This window comes from Sphaeramia orbicularis, chromosome 19 (genome assembly GCF_902148855.1).
Source record: "Sphaeramia orbicularis chromosome 19, fSphaOr1.1, whole genome shotgun sequence".
In the NCBI taxonomy this organism is placed as follows: Eukaryota; Metazoa; Chordata; class Actinopteri; order Kurtiformes; family Apogonidae; genus Sphaeramia; species Sphaeramia orbicularis.
The window spans coordinates 26,420,757-26,432,007 of record NC_043975.1 but is presented as its reverse complement, the minus strand read 5'-3'; the positions used below and the strand labels follow the sequence as shown (position 1 = coordinate 26,432,007).

The 11,251-nt window shown below is 40.6% G+C and overlaps 1 protein-coding gene across 6 annotated transcripts in view; it reads right to left on the bottom strand.

Annotated features, from left to right (window-relative positions):
• Window positions 1-11,251, bottom strand: part of LOC115439534 (rho GTPase-activating protein 44-like) — a 75,870-nt gene that overhangs the window by 4,996 nt on the left and 59,623 nt on the right. For 2 of the 6 annotated variants that reach the window (XM_030163378.1, XM_030163381.1), the window contains exons 15-22: window positions 10,115-10,206; window positions 9,761-9,941; window positions 6,499-6,690; window positions 4,508-4,564; window positions 3,697-4,224; window positions 2,620-2,735; window positions 1,335-1,718; window positions 482-534 (exon numbers count right to left, since the gene is read on the bottom strand). In XM_030163378.1, coding sequence (XP_030019238.1) covers window positions 527-534; window positions 1,335-1,718; window positions 2,620-2,735; window positions 3,697-4,224; window positions 4,508-4,564; window positions 6,499-6,690; window positions 9,761-9,941; window positions 10,115-10,206 — 1,558 coding nt within the window. In that variant the 3' untranslated portion in view covers window positions 482-526. Of the gene's footprint in view, window positions 1-481; window positions 535-1,334; window positions 1,719-2,619; window positions 2,736-3,696; window positions 4,225-4,507; window positions 4,565-6,498; window positions 6,691-8,289; window positions 8,308-9,760; window positions 9,942-10,114; window positions 10,207-11,251 lie in introns of all 6 variants that reach the window. The other 4 variants (XM_030163377.1, XM_030163379.1, XM_030163380.1 and 1 more) reach the window with 4 other exon arrangements.

Here is an 11,251-nt window from a genome sequence, read left to right as displayed (position 1 = left end):
GTGCAGTGACTGTCAAAGGCAGGGGGAAGGTAAAGCAGGGCATTATGGGTAGTATTCCAGAGGGTAGGAAGAGTTGGAGGCTTTTGCAGAACATAATAAAAGCATCTGCCCTGGTCTGTTTAGAGTGGACTGTCATTTAGACAGGTCCATTTAAGCCATGCATCAGTTTCAGCCACCATGCAAAGGCCAAAATTATAGATTAGAGGTGGACTGAACAGCCGCTGCATGTAGGTGTAAACATAATGGACGTAGACTGGCTCTAGAGTGAGGCTGCCATAGAGCAGAGAATCAGATTCTGTATCTCCTGTCCTTAAGTGACACCGGCTATTAGCAAGGGAAGAGATAAATCTGATTCAAGATCTGCGTCTACTGGCAACTTCACCCTACTGTGAGCATGTGAGCTAACTTGATGTTCAGCCAAGATGGCAGAGGGATTGGAGCGGTGGGGAGGTGAGGCTTTAACACAGGAACTCCTGCTTACCCTAAAAGTCCCTCTCACAAATAGAATCACACTGAATCACTCGCCTCATACCGCTGTAAGTGAGACAATAAGAACAGTCGACAAGAGGGGAAAATACACCAAAACAGAATTAGAAAATGGATATAAATCAAATATGTAGAGTAATGTCCACCTAACAGTTCATCTTTGGTAAAGTGTCTTTTTCATGCTACATTCTTAAATTGACCATGTTTTGTGCAACTCTACTATATAGCAGCATGTATGAAAATAAAATAAATCTCTGCCTAAATACATGAAAGCACAATATCCAAATCACAAAAGCTTTTTATTTTTTATCAAATGTGTCATACCATACATTATAAATGAAACACTGACGCTACAGAGATGCCCTGACCTATAAAACATGTTCTACAGATTCCAAGGAATGTGTTTGTTCGGTACATACCTCAAAAATCATAACACAATTGTAATATTTTTGGCAGTTAAAGTGGAATGCACGGACTATAATTTCCACTAAAGAATGAGACTCATATTGACATTGCAAATTAATTGCAGTATCATATAGTTCCTCTTAATCTGACATTTAGCATTTACAATGTTCTGTCCACAATAGTGAAAACAGCATTATCTTTCAAGTAGCAGTAGCACATATATGACACAATCTGGTAACTTAGATGTAGAGTATATACATTTTTGTATTTTCACTGTTCAACCGATCAACAAACAGTTCCATCTCTAGTTTGGTGCCTTAAACCCTTTGGTTCATAGTTGAAAATGGTTGTGAAATAACCTGAAAGCTCTAATTCAGCACTATAAGGCTTGGAAGGGCAGGTGTTTGCAGGAATGTGTTGTGATATTATTTTAAACACCTTACCTGTGGACATGCTTTCCCCTGGTGATAAACCATCTAAGAGGCCTGAGGAATGCTCCAGAGGCTGAGGACTGGTGCCAGGAGTGGAGGGGGGCTGTGGAGGGGGCAGGCTGGGCCTCTGGCGGGGTGGTTTGGGGGTCGGCCTGGCCTTGGTCAGAGTCCCGGCCAGCGATGGTGGGGAGGACAGAGAGGGGGTGGTAGCCGTCTGAATCTGTCCCGGGGAGCCAATGGTGGCATAGCCCTGCGGGTAACTGAAGCCATACGGTGAGGGGGTGCTGGGAGGAGTGGGCGACAAGCTGACAGGAGATGGTTGACCTGTTGACTGGTCTGATATGGCTCCTGTCTGGGAATATGGACCTTTAGGTGGGATTGGTGCCAGCTTCTTTGCTGTAGAAAAGATTAAAAATGAGAGAAAAGATGATTGGCATCCTTATTATTACCATCATTGTTGAATTAAGCTCTTCATAAACCTGTCACATTTATTACAGTCATTTTATCAAAATTATTTGCACTAACTGCTATCACATTTTTATTTCTATGTTACATTGTTAAATTCCAATAAGTGGCTCGTCTTCATAATATATATTCTTCATTCATTAATTCATTCATTATCTGAACCTGCTTTATCCTCACTAGGGTCTCGGGGGTCACTGGAGCCTATCCCAGCTACTTATGGGAAAAGGCGGGGTACACCCTGGGCATGTCGCCAGTTCATCGCAGGGCTGACATGTAGAGACAAACATGGGTAATTTAGATTAACTGATTAACCTATCAGTACATGTCTTTGGATGGTGGGAGGAAGCCGGAGTACCCGGAGAGAACCCACGAAGACTTGGGGAGAACATGCAAACTCCACACAGAAGGGTCCCACCCCCATCAACTGGTGTTGGAATCGATCCCAGGACCTTCTTGCTGTGAGGCACGAGTGCCATCCACTGCACCACCACCAAATACAAATACATAATATATACTATATTTACATAAATACACTGTTGTTGGACTTATACTGTACTAGTGAAATAAAATTAACATAAAAAGACAATTAATCTGTTAATCACATAAGTATATGTATGACAAGTAATCTAACTAAAATGCTTGTAACCTCTAAAACCTTTGAATTTAGGAAATTATATTGAGGTGAAGTCCTTTTCTAAAATGGTCAGAAGTAAAATGTGAAAAAATTTAACATTTCTAAGGCTCAAATGATAAAAAGTAATAGGTACATTTTTTTTCCTGCAAACTGTTCCAAACTCCAAGTGCTTCAATCTTAATTTTGTAGTCTCCTTACCTCTCCTCAGGGTGTGAGGGCTGTGCTCTGAAAGCTGAGACGATCCACTAGAGGGCAATGTTCCCTGGATTCCCTTCTGTCCAATCACAGGAGACAGCTCCTTGTTCTTCAGAGTACTGTGGAGAAGAGAAAGAGGGTGAAGGAGAAAAACAAACATGAATCACAAATTGCTCTGTGCCTCTCACTCCTCTTTAATATGTCATCCCTGCTTCTGTAAATCACTTGCCATATTAAAAAATACGAGAGCACCCATAGTTCAATGTCAAATTGCCTGAGTGACCACAGTTGCACACAGACATGTAGTCTATACTGTGGAGTAGCAGAAGCAGTTCAAAAATCCCAAATAAACCCTGATGGCTTAATGGATTTTCCTTACTTTTACAGTGCAGCGCAGCCAGAATGCCAATGGGAAGAGTGCTTGAAGGTCAAAATATAACTAGTTTATACTACGCCTCAACATCAGCCTGCTCTCACTTTTAAGCCGATGAGACACGGATGGATGATTGAGACTGAGATGAAGCAATGCACATGAGCATCTTCGGTTTTTCTCCAAATGTAAACAGCATGATATACAAATAATTGATGAGTAATCTTTCTTTCCATGTTGTTTCACCTCAGCAGTCTGTTGTTTTTCAACTAAAGGTCTGATCTTACCACTCAGGGCTGACTGGGCCCACTGGTATGACTCATTAACGCCCACTTTATAATGGTATTCAGTGAAAGCTTTGAATTTCCTTTGTTGCCTGGCAACCGTCTCCTGAATATCCTGGCAACATGGAAAGTTATAGATTGCATACATGGCTATTAAATTAAAGATGGATTTGATAATGAAAGGTGGCTGTAGACAGTGCAGTTCCTAAAGGGCATTGATTTCTGTGACTGGCATGGATCACAAAGCACGGAAATAAATAAGACAGAAAAATAAGGTGGCATTGTCAGGAGTAGCTCAATCTCAGCCAACCATTTTTTCTCCTCGTATTATTCCTCTTTCATGTGTCTTTGTCCCTGTGGGGCTTGTCTTCATATGCCTGAGATGTGTTGGAAGAACGATGGATTTGAGCAGGGGTTTGTATTTACCTAGTCAGCTTGGCTCCTCTTTCTCGGTTACAGGCACAGGCTGCCCATGGAGGGGGAGCAGACAGGGGGGTGTTGGGAGGTTTAGGGGAGCCCAGGAAAAGATCATGACGAGTAAGAACGAGCGGGGGTTTTATATAAAGGGTGGAGCCATTCGTTTCAGATAAGGACGCATGCGGAGCGTCGGACAGGGAGGTCTGTTTAGGCAGGTGCAGGGAACTGGGTTTGGGGTTGGAGTTGACATCAAGCGGCTGTGGGGACAGGCAGAGGGAGGGAAGTGGGGGTGGGCTACAGCCGGACCAACGTGGGGGAGGGGACGGGCCAGGAGGCACAGAATCGGGATTGGGAGCAACGGGACGCATACTCGGAAGTGCTCGGGTGTAGAAATGGTGGTGAGGGGCCGAAAAGGAAGAGCAAGAGGAAGAGGAAGAAGAAGAGGACGAAGATGGGTAAGGGGGAGGCGGCCTCTCCTCCTCAGGGGAGGGGTAGGCATAACAGGAGTCCGACCAATTGGAAGATGCATCATCCGAGCTGCAATGATAAAAATATGAATGTTTCATGGGGAATTGGGCAACCTCAAAGCTGAAATCCTGTTGAAGTGGCTGAATTCATTAGTATTAAATGTAACGGAACAAGAAGAAGTGGGAAATACTGATTTGTGTGTTTACTGTGACGGGAGGGGATCAGGTGCATTTTAAATGTCGTGTTGGGAAGAGGAAGAAAGAGCTTCAGGGGAAACAGCAAAAAAAACAAGAATAAAGTGGTGATAAAAAATGTCTATGTCGTAAAAATTTAATGAAATGAAGTAAATCACCTTATCCATTGCAGTGCCTTGCGACAATGGACGGTTATGCTGTTAATGATGCTTGGACTAATGGCAAAAAGAAAACATGGAGGTCATGCACATGCAAAAACAACCTGTTTCTAATGAACTATGAATGAACTATGGATCTCAACTTTGTCTGCATTATATTTCATACAAAACCCAGCCTGAAGAGAAGGGGAAATCTCTATACCCACAACCGTAGCACATGACATACAGTATCACCAACAAGGCAGAAAATGTATCCTGTACAATGCAACACATGACTCTACAGTTCAACACCATAAAACAAGATTTGTTGACACACTTGATACAGTCAAGTCATTCTGTTACTTTGAGTGAGTTTGAAGTACTTTAAATGAGTATTTCCATTTAATACAACTTAATTCTACTCCATTCCATCTAAGACGCAAATATTATACGTTTTACGCTACTATATTTGTTTGATAAATTTAGTTAATTTTCAGATTACAGTTTCTCATCCCCTTTCTATCCAGTGAATACCAGGTATTTTCCAAATATCTTGATTTCGAATGCTGATAGATGTGAAATTCCAAAGAATTAAATGGTTCAATGATGGCAATGGTCCAAAAATTATGTTGATCCTTTACATTAAAATACCAGTAACACAAACTGAGCTCTACCTTAAGTATCTTCAGTAAAATCATCTACAGTAAAATTTAAAAATGTATATTAATGCAGAAGTAATCTAAAAACATCATGTTTTTGGATTACTGCTGCATAGTAATGCAAAAACGTTGGATTTACCATTTACCTTATAGCAATAATGATGCAGTAATACAAAGTACTTTCATACTTTTACTATAAGGTTTTGAATGTAGAACATTTGATTGCAAAGGAGTATTTTTACAGAGTGTAATACTTCTACTTAAAGTGCAAGAGCTGAAATTGAGGGGGGAAATGAAAATAGACTCTTTCCTACTGCAGCTCTCTCCTCCAATCAAAAGACTAAATATAAATATAGGAGACTTAATGTTGTTTCATACTGTTATGAAGAAATTAGTTCTGAAAGCTTCCATGTTGACATGGAATTTAGAAGCAGAATAGCATCTATTTCATGTCTGATGGAATATGAACAGTGATTTGTAATTATGGCAAACACACATTCATCCCCCTACCTGTCTGAAAATGTCTGACAATCTACATCATGGGGTAGATTTTCTCCAGCCTGAAAATGCAGGCAAGGACTACATGATTCAGTTAGGTTCATTTTGTCTTCTTTTTTTAATACTATTTAACAGTTATGTTTTTCAGAAAAGACATGCCAAGGGAAGAACAGCTGAAAAGAATATATGTCACAGCTGTCAGGTGATGCTTCCACAGACTGCAGATGACAGTTGAAACATGTCAAGATAAAAAAGACATCTTATATCTTACTCTTTTCTGAAAAAATGAACAGTTAAATAGTCAGGAGTAGATGAAGTGTTTTGTCCTCTCAGGCAACTTGAATTGCAATATGCTGAGGGGTTATTATGACATTTTAGCCCAGAAGCACTACAAGAAGGATTAACCACAGCAACTATAAGTAAAGTATCTGAATACATGTGGAACCAATGAAAATCCAACAGTGAACTTATTACTTAATTCAGTCAAAAGAATAAGATGACTTGATTGAGTCAAGTTAAGTCAATAAATCATTTTTATGGTGAAGGATGAAAACTTAAAAAGCAGAACCAAAAGAGCAGTGAAAAAGTTTTAAATTACATGCTGCAATCAGAAGTTTAACACAGGGGTTGACACTGAGGTAAAAGGATGGGTGTTTTCTGGGGGAAACAGCAGTGTACCACAGACAAAAAAATAAAACAAAAAATAAAAAATAAAAAAACAGGTAAGAGCAGACAGAGCTGTCCTGGTGTCAGTTGCCGGGCGTAGCACACGCGACGGGAAGGGGGAGCAGCGGGTAGGAGGTGGAGTGGGTGGGGTGGGTGAGACAGGACGAGGACGGGGCACAACTGCCTTACCTGGCTCGGTCGCTGCTAGTGGGAGGAGGGGTGGGGGAGGGGGAGGCAGAGAATTCCCCAGGCTGCTCTGGGATGAGAGCGTCAGTGGGTGGGGTGGGGGGATGCACGCTCGGTGGCGTGGAGGAGGTTTTACGTGTAGATGACGAGCCCCTGCGTGACACCCAAGAAGTGTCCATCACCCTGACACCCATGCTGCAGTGGGACAAAGATGCACAGCCAATCAAATCAAGGGAGGACGTGTGGTTTGGGGGGGATCAAGTTTCCACACCACAAACAGATTCCCCGGGCTGGTTTGCCCTCTGCGTGCTTTCTAACAAGGGATCAACTTCCCTGTTTTCCATGTATACTATTAGTACACAGTAAAGGTCTGACCCCAGATCAGCATCTAGGATCACTCTACTCCTCCCACACGGTCTTTTACGGCTGGTTTTATCATCCTTGCATGCAAGACCAAAAACAATTAGTTGATATCCTCTTTTGTTCATGACACTTTCTCCTGCATGATCAGTGAAGTGTTTGCGCTCTGGTAACTGTAACACAAAAGTAGTTTGGATGAAAACGAACAATATGATGTATGGGCTGTCCTTCTGCTGGGTGACAGTGGATGAACCAGTGTACTGATATTTGTGAATGACATGGATTTTTCATATATCCATAGGAACCATAGGAACTCTGTGGGTTACATATAAGTCATACTAAGCTAACTTTACAACTAATCAATTAATACAACAGGGGTTTTGTCGGAAAGGGAAGGCATGTTAAAGTTCTTAATTTCTAACGATTCTAACTCCAATGTGTAATATGTTGATGCCATCTAGTGGTGAAAAATGAGACTGCAACTAACTGAATACCCTCCCCTACAGTGGCTGCTAAAAATGTGGAAGACCCTCATTAGAGCCATTGTATCTGGTTCATTCAAGTTTATCTGTCCTGGGCTTTTTAGCTACTAGGACATTAACTCCACACTCAAATATATTAGGTGACAGTAATGCAATTTGACGCTGCATGCCAGTTGCTACAAAACGGAAAACAGAAATTATAAAGAACTTATTCTAAGGTACTGAAAAATTCTGGCGATTATATACGAAGAACATGCACAAAAACTATTCCCTTTCTGCAGTTAGATTCCTCCAAATCTTACATTCTCAACCATTGTTTTCTGCTTTCAAACGCTACATTTACCTCTAGAAAAATTCAGCTGTTTCATTTATTGATTCTTTTATATACTGTATTATTTTACATGGAAACGCTATAGTAATTAATGCCTACATGATGAAATAGATATGTTTTATGTAGTTTGTACTCAAAAAATAGAATAAGACACAATTCTATATAAAAAAGATCCACATGTGCAAAAAAAAGTAGAAAAAAAAAATCCTGTGAAAACCACCAGAATCCTGAAAAATATTGTTATAGAAATTTGTGGTCACATAGCCCAGCACTCCTATTGCCTTTAAGTACAACAAATAACACTAATATTATCAGGTTGCTGACCAAGATGAAGCAACAAGAGGCTATTGTACTCCGAGGCAAAACAAGTCTATCCACTGCCAAAAACCGCAAAGATGCCACTTATGTAAACAGAGAGAAAAAGACCTGCTTTGTTCACGTCAAACCACTCTTGTAAAGACATTGAACTACAGGAGTCCAAGTTTGTCACTGAAGGCTGACCTGAGCAGGGTATTAAACACACATGACAAATGAGAGACAGTTCCTTTCAACGTGAAGCTGAGACACACAATGGATGAGTAGACTGATGAGATGACAACGACAAAAGGATCTATACTGTACCTTTGAATCTTCCTAATGCTGCATTTTTAAAAACAGAGACAAGCACAATGAGGACAGAAGTAAAGATCAAGGAAGGCAGGCTCCCTCCGCTCAATAATAGCATCATTATCAAAGCTGCAGTGGAACTTTGGCAGGGTATACTTTGAACACAGGAGCCAAGATGGAGGAGTCGTGGAGTGGATGGGGAGGCTGGCCTGGCAGGGGGCTGCAAGGGACGCGAGACATGCTGAGAGTAATGAGGAGAGCAATTTGAGGGGTGAAATGTGCTCTCCCTGAAGTGCTTCAACCATGTCACGACCGGAGTGGAAATTATCACTCCATGTAGGCATAATTAGGTCAAAGATTCCCTAATGGATGCAAGAGTCCCACAACATGAAAATCTATACAGAGAGTGTCTTGCTTCTTGCTGCTTTGGGAGGATTCTTTGGTATATTTACATCTCAAGAATAATGCATTTTGTACTGTATAAACGGCTATGGTTCTATATATATTTAACTTCAAAGATATATTTACGGAAAAGAAAATATACTAATAACTTTCACTCTTCCTTCTAGGCTACCAATAAAGTATTAACACATATTAAACAAGAGAAATATTTAAATGAACATATTAACAAAAGTATTAGTAAAGTTAAATTACAAATTAATGTAAAACCCTTTGTTTGTGAAAAGTAAAACCTCTGATGAAAAGAGCTGAAGTTTCCTTTCCCTGAGCCTGCTGGTTCAGAAGACTGCTAAGTGTGTTTCCATTCAAAGCTGAGCTCTATTGATCAGACTCTGTACACACTCATCCAGGTTTAATTAGCAGAACTACTCTTGGCCCCAGGGTTGCAGTGCTTAGACTACCCACAGGGTCTGATAAGACCAAGGGTGTATTAAAGCATTAGAGAATGAGACACAGAGACAGACGGAGAACGAGGAAAAGAAAGAAAGCGAATGACTGCTTTTCCACTAATCCTCCCTCACAGCTTGAGGATCGTCTGATTCCTCATTACAAGTTTATTTCTTTTTTCTTTTTCTCACTTCCCTTCTGGCTTTTTTTTTTTTTCTCTTCACCCCCACACTAAGCTGCATGTGACAGGTCTGAAGTGACAATTCTTTATGTGAATTTTCAAGTATGTTTTCTATTGTAACTTATAGTAACTAAGCTTTTCGCTGAGCTCATGCCCCACATGAAACTCATTGAGGAATTCCCTTGCTTCATATGTCTGACCCTGTCAAAAACTAGTCATGTGGAAACTATATGTACCTTACAGTGGCCTTGTCAAGGAAAATTGCAAAGCCAACCTGTCAGCTCAACAGTCAGTTACGATCCACCCTGATGATGACAAACTGCCGATTCATTCAGAGGGAGAGCAACATGAGTAAGGCTATAATCAGTGGGTTGGTTTAGGAAAGATGACTTAGGTGAGAGCCAAAGTTTCTCCTCATGTAGGTGTTTATAAATCAAGCTCCTGACTTTTGGGTCTTACCCATCTTTCTTGTAAAACTCCAGCATCATGTTGTCTGTGGCGACACTCAGGGGCCGTCGGCTTTGATCATTCTGCTTGCGATCTATCTGATCCATGTCTGGAGATGGCATCGAACTGTAGTTAGCGTTGTGGTTAGTGTGGACGGGGCTTCCATAGTTTCCTGTGACGTTGAATTCGATTTCTAAGACAGAAACAAAAAAGTACATCACATCAGGTAAGAGAAACAAACAAACCAAGAAAACAAGGAGTAGCTACACAAAAGATATAACTTTTCAACTTTGTAAAGTGCTGTTGCATTCTCTAAATAAAAAAACAAAATAAGACTGGCTGTGTCTGATAATCTTTCCACCTCACCTCCAGGGAAGAACCAGTCGGCGTGCTGGATGATCGGCTCAATGATGCCAACAATCTGCAGTGAAACTGTCGTCATCATCTCTGTGATGTTACTGTGGAGGAAGGCGACAGGAAGGAGTCAGAGTTTTATGAGGGGAGGTAACAGCTTCATAAGAATTTTAACTGGGGCAGTGATTAACACATTCTCATGATATTACAGAAGCATTAAAAGTAGAAAATTAAAACCAATTCCAAATATGGGTTATTAAAATACTAATTAAAAGTTAGGGGGGATAAAGAATATGTAAGATTAATCGAGATAATGTAGAGTTGTCCTTCAACCTCCCCAAACTGCTGAGCCATCATTTTGCTTCCACTGTGATATGACTTGTCTCCTGCAGCTGTGTCAGGAGGATAAAACAGCAGTGAATCCCAGCCCAGACTAGTTTTTACCACTTGTAACACATAGAGCTCTGAGGGATTAAACTCATCAGGAATTCCACCAGCATAGTCATCCCTCTGATAACAATTAGAAAAAGAAATGAGAGCTGCCTAGAAACATTCCCAGCCCTTTCATAGTCCTTACATAATCATGACATGAGTGCATGAAAAATAGATTTCCCACATTTGAAGCAACCTATAAAATGTATGAAAACTGACTGGAGCATTGCAGAGGAGCACTTTTAGAATAACAGTTTCTATTATAGCTGTTGTCCAGGACAAAATTAGGGTGTTTCCAGGAATATAGTTTTTAAGTTGCAAGCTAAATAACTGCCAAACATGTTTTTTTTAACCTTCAATGTGTAACTACAGACATTAACCCTATTAACATATGCATGGTTTTCATTACAACAGAGGATACTCTGAACTACAGGAAGACTTGAAATTATACTTGAAAATGAGCTAATTAAAACAATCTCTGCCCACATTTCCACCTTGGAAAATGTTCAGAGACAATCTCTGAACAGCATAACACACCTCAAACACATATTACTTGACCAGGGACCTGATGATGCAGCTGAAAACAGTAATTGACACAAATTGCTTGAATAACAGTTGACCTGCTGTGAGTGAACTCCATAGTTTCATGATAAAAAGCAGAATTTATCTGTGCAACACAATCATGCACAATTCAGTATTCATATTGAATTAACAAGG